At 52.7% G+C, this 16,427-nt stretch overlaps 1 protein-coding gene across 6 annotated transcripts in view; it reads left to right on the top strand.

Moving 5' to 3' along the window:
* Window positions 1–6,637: 6,637 nt before the first annotated feature.
* The window catches only part of TMEM255B (transmembrane protein 255B), a 45,658-nt gene continuing 35,868 nt past the window's right edge, over window positions 6,638–16,427 (top strand). For all 6 annotated transcript variants that reach the window (XM_074387389.1, XM_074387388.1, XM_074387391.1 and 3 more), the window contains exons 1-2: window positions 6,638–6,743; window positions 13,997–14,136. In XM_074387389.1, the coding sequence (XP_074243490.1) occupies window positions 6,698–6,743; window positions 13,997–14,136 (186 nt within the window). In that variant the 5' untranslated portion in view covers window positions 6,638–6,697. The remainder of the gene's footprint in view (window positions 6,744–13,996; window positions 14,137–16,427) is intronic.

Genomic DNA, 16,427 nt, shown 5'->3' with positions numbered 1-16,427 from the left:
CTCTGCCAGGCCTGGTGTTGCAGGAAATACGTTAATTCCAGGCATGGAAGCTGGGAATGCATCTGGTCTGGGGAGCATTTGCCTGTTTAAGAGGCCCTCAGTTCTGCTGATGGTGCACATTTGACCTTTCAGACTTGGAGAAGTCAGATTGCAGACATTTTGCAGAGCACCTGAGCAGAACCAATGTGGTGTGAGACACACACGCACACACACATGCGCACACACACGCACACACATGTGCTCACAATCATGCACACACGCGCACACAATCATACACGCACACGTGCGCACACAATCATGCACGCACACGCACACATGTGCACACAATCATGCACACACACAATCATACGCACACACGCACACATGTGCGCACACAATCATGCACACACATGCACACAATTATGCACACACACGCACGCACACACACACACTCAGTCATGTTCACTCACACATGCACACACACCCAATCACACACACACCACCACACATATACCACATGCACACATGAAGTCATGTGCACCCACTCACACTTGCACACACACGCAGTCATGTGGACCCACCCACACACGAGCAGTCATGCACACCCAACTATGCACACGTACCCATATGTACCCATGTGCACAGTCATCCACACCAACCCACACATATACCCACACACATTCACACAGTCATGTGCGCCCATCACACATGCACACATGCATGCAGTCATGTGTACTCACCTACACATGCAGTCATGCACAATCATGCACACTCACCCACACATATACCACACACACAGTCATGTGTACCCACCCACACATACACACATGCAGTCATGCACACCCAGCCATGCACACACACCCACACATATAGCACACGTACTCAGGCAGTCATGTATACCCACCCCCCCACACAGTCGTACACCCACACACACACACAATCATGCACATCCAACCATGCACACCCCGTCACATACACCACATGCACTCACAGTCAGGTGCACCCATCCACCCCCAGCCATGCACACATGCATACATGCACATGTGCACACACAGACATACACACACACAGTAAGACCTCTGAGCTGGCGTTCTTAGCCTCTGTGCTCTGAGCTCTGCAGCATCAGAACCTCCTGCTGTAACTGAGCCAAGTGAACTCCTGAAGCAGGAGCACCGCTGGGTATGGCAGGGGAGCGCCCACCACCAAGACTCCACTCTGCTTGTGGGGAGGGGAATTGTGTCTTTGTTTTTATTTCTTTCTATAATTCCAGGAAACCATGACTTTAAAACTGACTGTTTTTCTTATTACAAATGAATATTCACTGTAGGATATTTAGCATATTCACACAATAAAAACTGTGATTCGTTTGTGCTCTCTGAGTTTCTGGGCTTCCTTGTGTTTTTCTGGCAGCTCCTATTCTCTCTGGGTGCCTCTGATGCACACATCATGGCTCTAGGACAGTCTCCCTGCCTGGCGTGGCTGCCTCCTCCACAGATCCCAGGTCCATCTCCCTGCCTGGCACAGCTGCCTCCTCCTTGGCTCCAGGACCATCTTCCTGCCTGGCGTGGCTGCCTCCTCCACGCTGGCCTAATTAACTGTGGTTTAGGGAGCCTTCAGCAGTTCCCAGTCCAAGCTGCCCAAACAGCTGCTAAATACCTGCTGAAGTCAGAGGAAAAGGTTCGCTGTCTCTGGTTGTCACTTTGTTCATCTTCCAGCCTCCTCTGTAGTGCGAGTCCTGTCTTGGCACAGCGATCTCTATGCAAATTATATTTTCTCCGAACGACCACATCACCATTCTATTTCCCACACACAGGGAGAGTCTCTTCTTTCTTCCTTTGAATTTTGTCATTGTGTTGCTGAAGAGAAAGTGGCAGAGGTGACAGCGTGAAGCCGAGGCTGGGTCATGGAAGGTGCCACAGACTCCACCCAGCTCTCTCTCACCTGACGTTCCTGGGAACCCAGCCTCCATGTTGTGAGGAAGCCCCATCACCCTGAGGTCACAGGCACAGCCATAGTCAGCCATGCACCAGTCCTGGGAGCCACCCTAGCTAAGCCTGAGCAGAGCAGAGTCAGGGTGTCCACCCCAAGCCTTGCCCAAATTTCAGCTTGAACTAAATAAATGTTGTTTTTCAAGCCACTGAGTTATAGGGTCATTTGTCCCACTGTTGTAGTAACTGGAACAACCCACAAGGACCTGTCCCACTGTAAAGACTGACAATCGTGTGACTTCTGGCTCCTGGACTCCTCTCAAGCCCAACACTTTCCCAGATGCTCACAGGTCACAGTGTTTCTTGGGCAACCCCATCCACTGCCCCCATCAAGCTAGCACCCGGCCTGTCTCCTGTTTCCTGGAGCTTGCTTGGGGATAACAGATTCACCCAATCCTCGAGGAAGGGCCCAAGCAGCCTGGCTCCCTACCCTCCCACTCTCAGCTCTGTGTCGCTCCTCCTGGGAATCCTCCCTGTGTACCTTCTGTGGCCTCTCAGTGCTAAGCTTCACACAGGGGTGTCGCCTGGGAGGGGCTCAGTCTTCCTGTCTCTTCTCCAGCAGCCTCTGAGCTCCATACGGGCCCCGGGGCACTGATCACTCCTGTACTTCCATAGCCCAGCACCCAGCCCAGCCCTGCTCCGAGCATGGTCCATGCCCAGGACAGGACAGTGGGGAGCCAGCCCCTGGCCCTCGGAGCCAGTGTGTTGCTTCCCTATCTCACTGGATGTTGCAGGAATGGTTTAGAGATCTGAGTACCACAGAGAGTTAGGGCGAGGGGAGGGTGAACAGTCTTGGGGACCCCTGTATCTCTGCGTGAGCAGAGGAAGAAGGCAGGCTGGCAGGAAGGAAGGACAGCAGCTGACTGTGGGTGGGGAGCGGGGCTGTGCTTCCCACCACTTCTAAGGTGCAGGTCTGGAGAGAGGAGGCGGGGGGCAGGGGGCTTGCTCAGGGAGCCCCCCAAGGACGTTCTGAGTCCGCCATGCTCTCGTCAGCCCTTGTGCATTCCCCACGCCTGGCAGGCACTTTATCTCCTCTTTGAAAAGGCCCCCTGAGCCCAGTGGGATGAGATTAACATGGGAATCCCCGGGCTGCTCTCAGGGTGGAAGAAGCTGGGCACCCGGCAGCTCAGAGTGGGACTCTGCCTGCAGAGCCCAGCAGGCACTGCCTTTCCTCCCTTTCTTTTTCTTTTGTCCATTTATTTCTTCAAATGTAACAGGCTGTGGCCAGGGGCAGTAGCTTTCACCTGTAATCCCAGCACTTTGGGAGGCCCAGGCGAGCGGATAACTTGACTCATGACATCATGCATCTGCCCACACACGACTCATGATATCCATGCATCTGCACACACGATCATGACGTCCATACATCTGCCCACACACGATCATGACATCCATGCATCTGCCCACTCACGACTCATGACGTCCATGCATCTGCCCACACACGATCATGACATCCATGCATCTGCCCACTCACGACTCATGACGTCCATGCATCTGCCCACACACGATCATGACGTCCATGCATCTGCCCACACACGATCATGACGTCCATGCATCTACCCACACACGATCATGACGTCCATGCATCTACCCACACACGATCATGACGTCCATGCATCTGCCCACACACGACTCATGACGTCCATGCATCTGCCCACACACGACTCATGACATCCATGCATCTGCCCACACACGATCATGACATCCATGCATCTGCCCACACACGATCATGACATCCATGCATCTGCCCACTCACGACTCATGACATCCATGCATCTGCCCACACACGATCATGACGTCCATGCATCTGCCCACACACGATCATGACGTCCATGCATCTGCCCACACACGACTCATGACGTCCATGCATCTGCCCACACACGATCATGACATCCATGCATCTGCCCACTCACGATTCATGACGTCCATGCATCTGCCCACACACGATCATGACATCCATGCATCTGCCCACACACGATCATGACGTCCATGCATCTGCCCACTCACGATTCATGACATCCATGCATCTGCCCACACATGATCATGACATCCATGCATCTGTACACACACGACTCATGACGTCCATGCATCTGCCCACTCATGACTCATGACGTCCATGCATCTGCCCACACACAACACATGACATCCATGCATCTGCCCACATGACTCATGACATCCGTGCATCTGCCCACATAACTCATGGTGTCCGTGTATCTGCACACACACGATCATGACGTCCATGCATCTTCATACATGACTCATGACATCCGTGCATCTGCACACACGACTCTTGGTGTCCGTGTATCTGCACACGTGACTTGTGCTGACACATAACTTACATGCAGTATTAATGTATTGACATGATATGAATTTGGGCTGACTTTGTCTCATCACCTGCACTTTCCCAACCTGGGCCAAGCCACCATCACCTCCTGCTGCATCATAATATCCTAAAACCAGTTTCTTGGCATCTACCCTGCCACTCTACAACTGCTCTCCAGTGATCCTTCTACATAGGCCCCTTCAAGAATCCCCACATCCCTTAGAGCAAAGGCCAGAGGTCCTGCAGCTCACCCCTGATGTCCTCCACCTAGTCCCTGCAGCCTCTGGCACCCTGGTCTCCTTGCTGCTACCCTGGGCCTGGACAGCTCCACCCCAGGGCCTTTGCATGGGGTTCCTTTCCCCTGGACCCTCTGCCCCAGATGTCTGGGAGAGCAACCACGTCCATGCCAAGCTTGGGTTTCCACATCACCTCTCACTGAGATCTCTTTTCACTACTTCAAAACCGTGGCTCACTCCCTCTCCCACACTCTACTTCCTGTTTTGTTTCTTCTCCCCTCTTTCCTTCCCTGTGGCCTGCATTACCTGGGTGTGTATGTACGTGTGCATGTGTGTGCAAGTATGCATGTATTCCACAGCATGTATTGCCTGGCTGTACATGTACGTGTGCAAGCATGTATGTATGTGTATGTATATGTATGTGTACATATGCGTGTATGTATGTATCCCATAGCATGTATTGCCTGGCTGTGTGTGTGTGTGCACATATGTGTGTGCATGTATTCCATAGCACGTATTGCCTGGCTGTGTATGTATGCATGTGTGTGTGTGTGTGTGTATGTATGTATTCCATAGCATGTACTGCCCTCTAACATGTGTGCATTTTTCTTGTTTGTCTTATTATTATTCATGGTCTCTGTTCCCCACCAGGAGCCTTGTCTGCCTTGCTTATTGATACGTCCCAAGTACCTGGTACAGTGTCTGGTATATTACGGATGTTCAGTAAGTGTTGAGAGGATCAGTGAATGAATAGTGTTGGTTTTCCTGTTTGAAACTTAACGTAAATGTTCTCATACTCGCTGTTGCACTGTGCACGTGTATTTTTGCCCCACATTGTGTTTTCGGCATTTATTCACATTGATCTGTGTGGCTCTCATTTATTTTAACTGCCATGTGGTATTTCACTGTATACACCCATTTCTCTATCATGTCTCCCCGTGCTGGATGTTCGGGCTGTGCCGTTGTTCTGGACACACAGTGTTGTGGACGATATTCTGTGTGTGTCTTCTTGTACATACATTCTTCTCATGGAAGTTTCTCTCTCACAGTGGATGGCCTATTAGAAGGACTAGGGAATTCTTAGCAATTCGTTTCTTCCCAGAAATTCTGATTCGATTGATCTGCTCTGGGTTCAGGACAGCAGTAATTTTGTTCTTTTAAAGACATTCCTAGATGACTTTAAAGACAGCATGGCTGAGAACCACGGCTCCTGGCTCTAAGGAGCCTATCTGTGTTTACGTTCCTGGGCGCGTCTATGAAGAGAAGGTTGCTGGCTTGCCATCCACACCTTCAATTTCCCGGCATGTTGCTTTCACAGTGGTGGCACCACGCGTGTTCCCCCAGCCAGCAGTGAGTGCAGATTCCCATGTTTTCATTAACACTCTTCAAGTTGTTTAAGGGTTTTCCGATAGGATGAGGGTGAAACAGCGTCATCCTGTCCCCACGGTGTTACCCTAATTCTAGGGGCTGAGTTCAGTGGTCGTTCAAGCATCTTCGCTTGTGAAGGGACTGCTGATGTCCTTGACTCAAAGATGTTAAAAATAACTTTAGAAGGACCTCGGTTTTCCCTGCTGCGGTGTGAGGCACGCTCTCTGGCGCGTTTCCTCGCCCTTCTTCCCAGCAGCAGATTTTCCTCGGAACAGCTGCAGCGCTGTGGACGCCGCGCGGGCCTTGGCGAGGCCACTTAGCCGGACCTGGGGCTGCCGAGGGGCTGCAGGCGCGCCTGCTCCTCATGCGCTCATTCACGGCAGACTGAGTTTTAACAGACGCGCTGCCCTCTGAAAACAGGGATCCAGGACTGGCCTGGCCTGCCCTGCGGTCCCCAGGAGGCCTGTCACCCCAATGGGGAGGAGAACCCCTGACGGCCCACCCCGTGGCACCGCCGTGCCAGGCCCCCCCGGGTCCTCCCCAGGCGTGTCCCTCTGGGGTCTGTCTTCCACTCCTGGCCGCGGCACGCGCATTCCTTTCCCGGACGTCCTGATTTCCAGGAACCAGGAGGCGGCGGGAGGGGGTGGGAGGGAGATGTGGGGACGGGGTGGGGGGAGCGGAGGGGGAGGGGGAGCGGGGGGGAGGGAGCGCGTGGGCGCGCGGGGAGGGGAAAGGGGCGGCGCTGGGCGCTGGGACTGGGACTGTCGCCGTCGCCCGGAGCCGGTGCGGCCCACGGCCTCGGGATGCAGCCGCCGGCGCCCGGGCCCCTGGCCCTGCTGGACGCCGCAGGTGAGCGCGGGCGGGGGCGCGTGGGGACCCCGGGGCTGGGAGTCCGCGGGTCCCCGGCCGCGCGGGCGGACCCTGGAGAGACTCCGGTCCCCGCGCCTCCTTTGAGCTCTGCCTTCGGGACGCTTCGCGCTTTGCAGGGCGCTGGCCAATCGTTCATTCACTCGCCTTCTCTCTCCTGCCTCTCCCTCCCTAGGCTTGCTTGCCTTCTCTCTTTCTTTCTCTTTCTTTCTTTCTTTCTCTCTCTTTTCTTCTTTCTTCCCCCCCTCCCCTCCCTTCTTCCCTCCCTCCCTCTCTCTCCCCGCTCCTGTCTCTGCCTTCTCAGTCTCTCTATCTGCCTTTTTCTGACTCTGCGTCTGTTCCTCGTGGCCTCTCTGCCCGTTAGGTTTTCTTACGAAGAACAGGCCACCACGCGTAACGGGAACACCAGAGTGTGCTCCTTTTCCATCTTTTCCATTCATTCAAACCTACGCATTTTCTGGGAAAACTTCATTTCGAAGAGCCAGGTCGCGTTTTTCTGCTTGACGGTGCAGAGGCCCTGACAGAATCTCACAGCGCGGCCCCTCGCGCGGTTCTCCCCAGGGTGTCCGTGGGCTCCAACTGCTCCGCTTCCCAGATTAAGCCCCTGCAGCCTTGGAGCCGGTACAGGCAGGAAAACAGGAAACCTGCTGCGTGTGCGAGCCGGGAGCGGTGCTCTGCTGGGAAGCCGCCAGGATGGGGATAATGTAGGGTGTTTCCCTGAGGGCAGAGGGCTGGGCAGATTGAGGGGAACCGAGCTCCCTAGAAAGTGAAGCTCTGATGGCTGAACTGAGGGGTTGGGTGACGTCTGGGGGGCTCGGCCGCTCCCGCAGAAATAATTCAACAGAAACTGCTGGGGATTCACCTCACGGCCCTTTGATTGGGGCATCTTTGGAAAGTCTCAAACAACCAGATGAGTTACAGTTATTTAAAATAATTGAGGAATCTGGCTTCTTTCTAAAAGAAACGGCGAATATACCTTCCACTCTAAAGCAAAATGCTCTATGATCAAATGTATTTACGTGTCTTCATTCTCCAGGAAATGGATCAGTCTATTAATGCATAGTAATGATAACTATTTATTAACTAGTTTTATCATTATTATATTAGAATGCCTTGATGGTTTAAAAATAGCTCTTGACTTAGATTTTCTTCTGACAAAGAACTTTAAACCTTAAAAGGTAATACCTGGAGCTGGTCTTCTTAGTATATGAAACATTGGTGTGCCTGGGGGTGGGATTATGGTCTTTCTGCTGTTGTTTATCTGGGGGTGGGATTATGGTCTTTCTGCTTTGGTGCGTCTGGGGTGGGATTACGGTCTTTCTGTTTTTGTGTGTCTAGGGGTGAGATTATGGTTTTTCTTCTTTGTTCACCATTCTGGGCATGTGTAAGATCAGAATGAAAGGGAAATTGATGGCTGAGTAATGACAGTTTTACCTGGGATTATTACTTTGATGCCGTGACTGGTGTCCCCAAGTGATCCTTCTTTCTGGGCGTGCCAGGCCCTGCTGGCAGGAAGGCGGTCTCTGGGAACCTTCCCGGCGGCGTCAGCGCCTGTGCTTTGTGACATTCCCCTTCCTGGCTCTTCAGAGTAGAGGAAGTGGGTCTGAGGGACAGGAAAGCCGCACCTCCAGCCTCGCCCCTCTTCCCGGTGGGACCGGGCATGGACACAGCTAAGGCGGGGGGTGGGAGCCAGGAAGGGGACAGCTGGTCAGGTGGGAGAACTGGGGGCTAGCTGGGGAGTGACAAGGATATATTCTGAGACACTCTAGGTGGGCTGCACCTGGGGAAGACTAGAATTAGAAAATCCACAAGCACGATAGTGGAGAGGCAGCTGTTGGCCCACTCATCTTCACGTCTCAGAACTTCTGGCAACTCCCAGCGGGAGAAATGCTGGTGAAGAATGATGGCTGTGCCCTGGTGAAAGTCCCGTATGACAGCCCGTGTACCGTGCCTCACTGGACGGGTATCACAGTCTCAAGGTAACTGCGATGGCGTCTTACAGCGAACACTGCCTGGTGATTAGCATATTCATGACAGTGACAGAAACTTGTATGAAAGCTCATGCGTGGTGTCTCACTGCATACTTATCACAATCTTGAGAAGTGGATAAGCAAGTGGTTCTCATGATTTCCATCCTACAGCTCAGAAGACTGAAGTGCCTTCATTCATTCCACACTAGGGGATGTGTCTGTGTCCACTGGGAACCAGAAACAAGACAGGCAGAGCTCTTGCCTCTCATGGGGTTCTCTGCTCCCAGGCTCAGAGAGTTTAAACAGCTGCTCAAGGCCACACAGTGGGTCTGGACAGACCCGGAAGGGTTTGGGTCCAGTCCCTGTAAGCTGCCTCTGCAATAAACCTATAGTAGATATTTTAATTAATAGTCAGGGCACTTAGGAACACTTTAATTTTAACAGTGCATATAATAACAGTATTTCTGCTAACAGAGACAGGAAAATCAAGAAATTATTCAGGTGATTTTAGTTATATTTCTCCTAAGTGGAACCCCCTTTCTTTCGAAAGACCTTAAAATGCTTATATCGTATGGTAATTATAAAGATATTGGCCAGGCGCAGTGGCTCATGCCTGTAATCCTACCACTTTGGAAGGCCGAGGCAGGTGGATCATTTGAAGTCAGGAGTTTGAGACCAGCCTGGCCAACATGGCGAAACCCCATCTCTACTAAAAGTACCAAAAATTAGCTGGGTGTGGTGGTAGGCACCCACAATCCCAGCTACTTGGGAGGGTGAGGCAGGGAGAATTGCTTGAACCCAGGATGCAGATGTTGCAGTGAGCTGAGATTGCACCCTTGCACTCCAGCCTGGGCAACAGAGCGAGACTATATCTCAAAAAAAAAAAAAAAAAAAAAAAAAAAAAAAAAAAAAAAATCCCACCTTCTTTTCTTGAGTTTATTTTTGTCTTATTTTTATGCTGTGTCATGTATTTATAAAATGTATCTAAGGTTGGGATACTTCTTTTTGCTGTCTCTATTATACCTGGAGTCAGAATATTATTGCGTAGTTGAATGAGATTATTCAGAACCATTGCTTCCAGAGTCCCGTGTAAGTCCTGCTATCTTTCTAGGCCTGTATTAATCTAGGAAGCTGTGATAAAAATGCTGATAAAAGGGTGGCTCATACCTTCTGCTTTTTATTATGCAGCAGATATGGGGGGAAGTCAGACTCAGGAAAGAGGGGTAAACAGCAAAGTTAGGTTGAAAACATTTGTAGGAGGATTTGCGTGATTTCAGAGGAGATAATGTCTAACACTTCCCTTAGTAATTAGCAAATCAACATGTTACCAACTGTCTAGACAAAGGCAGATAACCCAGTGGGTCTTGCTGGGCCCCCACTCTTCATGCCAATGAAGCAAACAGAGCTTCCGGCTTTAAGAACCAGAATGGAGTCAAAGGGGTCCTGACAGACAGACGTCCCCAGGAGGCTGGGACAGGAGCCCCACAGAAGGTTCTACTTGTGACTTGAAGCAGACGCTGAGTCATCTGGTCAATTATTTTGAGCATAATGTTATATGTGTGCAGTGCATTTAATTAAAAAAAAGCACACAACAAAATCCTTTGAGGAGAGCATTTGTCTGATAATTTTCTCAAATACTTAGTCCCATAAAATTTACTTTTAAAAATCCTGTTGCTCTTAAAACACATGGAAACAGTCAAAAGATTGGAATGAGACCTGAGGGAAAACAGGAAAGGCAGCCAAAGGGGGAATTGTGTGAGCCGAAGGCACCTGGCATTTGGCTACACTGGCAGGTGCTGCGTGGAGGCTGGTGAGGCGACCTGGAGCCTCTGGTCATGACGGAATGAGATCAGGAAGTCACACTGCTCTGAAAATCCACGCGCTGCCCAATCCCAGGATGGTAGGACTGTCATTAATAGGATGATTTTGTGTCATTCCGCAATAACAGCTTCATTAACTTCCAAAATGTGGAATTTTACATATTTTTAAATTTTGTGTCCATTTTTGAAAAGTTTACCTGCCTTTTTAATATGAATCAACCAGAACAGAGCTCCCCCTTTCTAATATGAATCAACCAGAACAGAGCTTCCCCCACGGGAGGTGCCTCCCTTTCTCTGGCCCACTCGCTCCCAGCGTGGCTTTGTCGTTTCCCGCCTCAACTTCCCGACAGAGACGCCGGATCTGCCGCCATCGTTCTTGTCTCTTAGGGAAACAACCGTGAACATATAACCTTTCAGGTTTTTAACAAATTGCAAGATTTCAGTGAAAAATCTACTATAATATTGGGGTCCTAATTTGAGAAAAAATGCTTTAAAAAGTACATAGTGCATTGAAAAAAGACCATAAGATTTTATACCTACTTGTTAATTTGGGTTACTGTGAATTTTATTTTCCCTTTCGTATTTTTCAGTATTTATGAGTGTTCTATAAAAAATAACTATTGCTCTTGTGAGCAGCATACAAATCACGCTTTTCAGCATAGACCCAGACCCACAGTCTTCCTTTTCCTTGTAAAAACGTCATTATCACCTTCCTAAGTTTTTCCAGCCCAACGAGGGCTGGTTTTCAGTTCACAAATACCACGAGGGAGGCGGGGAGGCGGAAGGAAGTCTGAGGCTGAAAAGCCAGGAACCCAGAGGCGGAGCTGGAGGAGGCCTCGCGAGTTCCCGACTGGCAGGTGCAGCGCCCGTCCCTCGTGCAGGGCAGGCGTCGCGTGCCCGGGCCTCGCCCACCCGGGGGGAGCGTCCTCCCCATCTAAGGACACGCGCATAGGAAGGCAGGCGTGGCCTGGGATGGGACCGGCAGGGGCGTGGGCGTGGCCTGGGATGGGACCGGCAGGGGCGTGGGCGTGGCCTGGGATGGGACCGGCAGGGGCGTGGGCGTGGCCTGGGATGGGACCGGCAGGGGTGTGGGCGTGGCCTGGGATGGGACCGGCAGGGGCGTGGGCGTGGCCTGGGATGGGACCGGCAGGGGCGTGGGCGTGGCCTGGGATGGGATTAACGGAGCGTGGGCGTGGCCTGGGATGGGCCCGGTAGGGGCGTGGGTGTGGGCGTGGCCTGGGATGGGACAGGCAGGGACGTGGGCGTGGCCTTGGATGGGATGAACGGGGGGGGGGCATGGGCGTGGCCTGGGATGGGATGAACAGGGGTATGGGCTTGGCCTGGGATGGGACGGGCGGGGGCGTAGGCGTGGCCTAGGATGGGATGAACAAGGTTTGGGCGTGGCCTGGGATGGAACCTGCAGGAGCATGGGCGTGGCCTGGGATGGGACGGGAAGGGGTGTGGCCACAGGCATGGGGCGGGGCGGGGGAAGTGTCATTCTAACAGACCCCGGTTGACGTGCGCAGGCACCAGGTGCTGGGCAGTCAACCTGGCCTCTGGGCTGCTCGTGCTGTGCCCGCCCCCACGTCCACCCGCTTGCTCAACCCCCAAGCTTATTCAGTGTTACCCCTGCAGAAATCGCTTGGGTACCAGTAGGGCACAGGCGTGGCCCTGGCTGCAGGGGAGCCCACACTTAGGGCGGGTTTCTGGGCTGGGTGTGGGGACTGCTCCCCGGCCCGCACCAGGCCGAAGCCTTCGGTGTCTCAGTAGGGTGGCTTTCAGAAGGAGGGCCTCACTCCACTGGGCTGAAGGGTGCGCTGTGCCATCGTCAGGCCCCCCAGGGAAGGCTCTGTCCTCTGCCCGCTGCCTGTGGGTGACGCATCCCGAGCGCCCTGACCCCAGTCCTGCCTAAGTTTTCTCCACTGAACTTGGCATTTTCCAGTGTCTGCAACGTGTACTCTTGTCTGTCTGGCGTCCCCTCGCCTCCTCACACCCGGCGAGGCTCTGCAGGGGCAGAAGTGAGGGGGTGACTGTGGAGAGCGCAGGGGTGAGTGGGGGCAGCTGTGCTCAGGGTGTCTGTGCAACAACATTTTAAAAAGGCCTTCAGAGGTTGCTGGGAGCCGCTCCGAGCACCTGGCTGGGAGATAGCAGGTGCAAAGGCCCTGTGGATACGGAACAAGCCTGCCTCTAAGGAGGCAGGAGATGGGACAACCAGGGAGAGTCTGAAACCGCTGGTCTTCAGCCTGGAGCATAAACCAAGGATGGTGCTGCTGGCTGCCTTGGTGCAGTGGGTCAAGGGGGCAGCCTGGCTGGCTGGTGGGAGCCAATGGTTTATTACGTTAGCAAGTGGAGTGACTTGGTCGCCTCCAAGGTGGAAGGTAAAAAGCGTTTTAGGATGAAATTCTTGGGATAAGTGTGTTTTTGTGAGGGTCAAAAGGCAGGCAGGGTGGCTGTGCCAGTGGCTGTGCTGAGTCTGAGGGCCTGGAAGGAAGGCTGTGCCCTTGCTGGGTCAGCCAGATAAAAATGGCTCTCTCAGATCAGCAGAGCGATTCTGCATCTGCACATTGATTTATAGTTTTGTGAAACTCATTTCTGAGGACTTAACAACCCCTTCTTTGGGCACAATAACCTTTCCGTGCCATTGAGCTCCGCTGATGGGATTGCGGAAGTGCAAATCCTCAGACGTGGACCTTCCAGAGCGTGGATGATGTCTGCGTGGCTGTCCTCCCTGCTGGCGGCTCTCCAGGGTGGGGTCTGCTTCCCTGCACACACGCACTCACACGCACGCACACACACAAATGTTGATTTTCACAATCTTGGAGAAGGCCTTGCCATGGTTTTTTAAATTCCCTATTTCGTTTGGAGTCACACAGTGATCAAGATGATTTAGTTTTCAAAAAACAAAACAAAGCAAGCCAGACGGCACAGCTGGATGGCTGCCATCTTCTTCCTGTCTCCCTGGCCCTCCCTGGGCGGCAGCAGCCCCGACGCTGTGTGTGGCCGAAATAGGCAGGTGGAGAGGGTGTGTCTGTGAGCAAATGGTGACGGTGAAACAGTAAACAAAAGACCAAAAGTTGTTCCCTGTCCTCCAGGGACACCAGGACACCGAGGGGAGAAAGTCACACTGAGGAAGAGGCAGGCTGTGGGAAGTGGCCCTCTGCGGTTGGCTTTCTTGGGTTCTGTGACACTTAGAATGAGGGTTGGTTGCAAATACCAGGCCATCCAGTACAGTGGCTTGTGGTCCAGAGGTTTCATTCTGTTATCTAGTGGAGGTTGGGGGTGGACCCCTGAGGTGCGTCTGGAGGCAGACGAGGATAGTGCCTCCCGGGACCCTTGGGCCATGGAGCACAGCCCAGAGCCTGCGGGGCTGGAGAGGAGGGTGCCTGTGACACCCTCCCGAGCCTGAGCCCTCACTGACCCGTCTTCACCTTCCTCCCTACTGAAGGGCTTGCAAGGAGGAAGAAGACGTCGCTCTGGTTTGTGGGGTCTCTGCTGCTGGTGTCCATCCTCATAGTGACCGTCGGGCTGGCTGCCACAACCAGGACAGAGAACGTGACCGTGGGTGGCTACTACCCAGGGATCATTGTGAGTGTGCTGAGCCGGTGGCCTGGGCTGGGGGGCGGGTGGTGTGCGGTTCTCTCAGAGGGAGTCCATGCCAGCTCACAGGGCTGGGCTGGAGGTGGGAGGGCTCCGATCGGTGCTCGTGGTCAGCTGTGTTACGGCCCCCACAGACGTGCACGTCCCAATCCCCAGGACCGGGACGGAGGCAGGCCCAAGGCAGAGAGGATTCGGGTTGAGGTCCAAGCTGACCGTAAAACAGGGCCAGCTGCCCTCCATTGTCCGGGCTGACACAATGCGGTCACAGGGTTACCAGGGGACGGGAGGGGCCAGAGCCAGGCGGCGGGAAATGCCCACGGTGGAGGAGGGGCCAGGAGTCCAGGATGCCCGAAAAGGCCAAACAGAGCCTCCCCCAGCACCCCAGAAGGATTTTACCCTGAGGGTCCAGGCCCACCACTCCAGCCCATGGAAGAGATGATTCCTGCCAAGAAGCCGTGGATCAAAGACTGTATTAGTGACACGCTCAGGTGGGAACCACCAGAAGGTGATGGTGCTGGCGTCACCACCCCTCAGACCAGATTTTGGACGTTAAGGCGGCGAGGTAAATTGATGGTAGCCTAATTGGGCCTGGTGAGAACTGGTCACCCAGATCCAAATTACCGAGATTTTTTGAACTATGAAATTACATCCACTGTCATTAGCAATAAAAATGGCCCCAAGTGCCTGCATTCTGGGACAGGGAGCCTCTGTGGAAGTGGCTTGGATCAGCTGCGACACCCTTCCCGTGCCCTGGAGCCCGGCTGCTATGACATAAACTGCTAAAGCAAGACTTTAAAATGTGGCTTCTTCAATCTCGTGACTCTCACCTAAAGTCCTGCCAGGATGGATAATATTATTGATGACAGTCAGCAAAGATGAAAGGTTTTTGGCACTCAGCATTTAGAAATACTTCACAAATGCTGTTTATTTCACTTTTATATCTTCCTTTGTTTATATCTTTAGGCTGTGCCTTGTACATCTGTGCTATCTACCTGTGTATAATTCATGAATAAACATATACGAAGAGTGTCTGTGTGGAAAAAGATTTATTGGTGAAATTGCAAGAGGCTGGTGGTGTGAGGATCCTGGTCTCATATGCGAGGGGCTTTCTGCTTCCTGAGCAGAAAGGGGGGCCTGGGAACCCAGAGGGCAGGCAGCTGTGAGGAGGAAACTCCAGGTGATTTGCAAAATATCAAGATCAGCCTTGAGTGCTGGTTTTGTTTGTTCTCAAGCTTCACTTATTTGAGAGTTTCCTCAAAATAACATAATCAAAAATTGGTTAACTCTCGAGCTATGCTTTGTAAAGAATCTACTTTCTGGGTGTTGAATTAACACTATACTGACCAGATGGAAATTACCTTTAGCCCAGACAGTTCTGAAAGCCAACTAGAGAGACAACACATAAAATCAGCTTTAAGGAAATGTGGCTGAGTCACCTCTCTGGAGATTTTGTGCCAATGTAGAGACTCTAAGGAAAAAGCGGATCCAGAAGAAGCGGCCTAGAACATAAAAACATCTCAACATTGTCAAGAAAGGTTTTTGTTTTTTTTTTAAAGTCCCCCCAAAATAAAATGTAGTGAAACAGATGTATTTTAATACATGTATGTTGAAGTGAAATTTTGATATTTTTGAACTGTGGAGTTGAGCTGTGGTATTTTGAAGCTCAGCCCATGAAGAAATATTCTTGTTATCCCTGGAGAATTCTCAAACCGTTGGTGAACACCACGTGTGTACATGTCTGTCACCACAGATGCACAGACACAATCACAGATAAAGGTGAAACTATTCACATGAAGAAGTCTGGGCTCCACACCACGGCCCCAGGAGCTCCAAGGCTGGACTGCGTGGGCCACCCCTTCCCCCGGACGCCCACCGGGAAATAGGACCGGCCGGTGCGGCCGCCTGTGAGCAGCAGCCACCTTAGGCCTCTGCAGCGTCGGTCCTCGGTGGCTCTGTGTTGTCTGCGGGAGGCACTTTCATGGGCTGCTCCAAGCCGCGTTTTCGGTGGGCGTTGCTGAAACGCACGTTCTTTGCACTGATTTAAAAAATTCCTCCACTAGGTGGGCATCACTTGCCGGGATGGGCCTGGGGTGGAGGGTGTGGGTGCCCGGCCGCTGGCCTCCATATTTCCTGACAACCCGGCATCGTTTTCTGCCCAGGGCTGGGGCTTCCTGTGGAGCAAGGGGGCTCCGCCGGAATCCTGGTGACCTGTGCTGCCGCCCGAGGCCCCATCCCAGCCTGGCCCAGGCGCCCTATCCCCACGCCTGGTGCCTCCCTGC

Source organism: Saimiri boliviensis, chromosome 16, assembly GCF_048565385.1.
Source record: "Saimiri boliviensis isolate mSaiBol1 chromosome 16, mSaiBol1.pri, whole genome shotgun sequence".
In the NCBI taxonomy this organism is placed as follows: domain Eukaryota; kingdom Metazoa; phylum Chordata; class Mammalia; order Primates; family Cebidae; genus Saimiri; species Saimiri boliviensis.
Note: the sequence above shows the minus strand (reverse complement) of the source record. Positions and strands in the feature narration are given on the sequence as shown.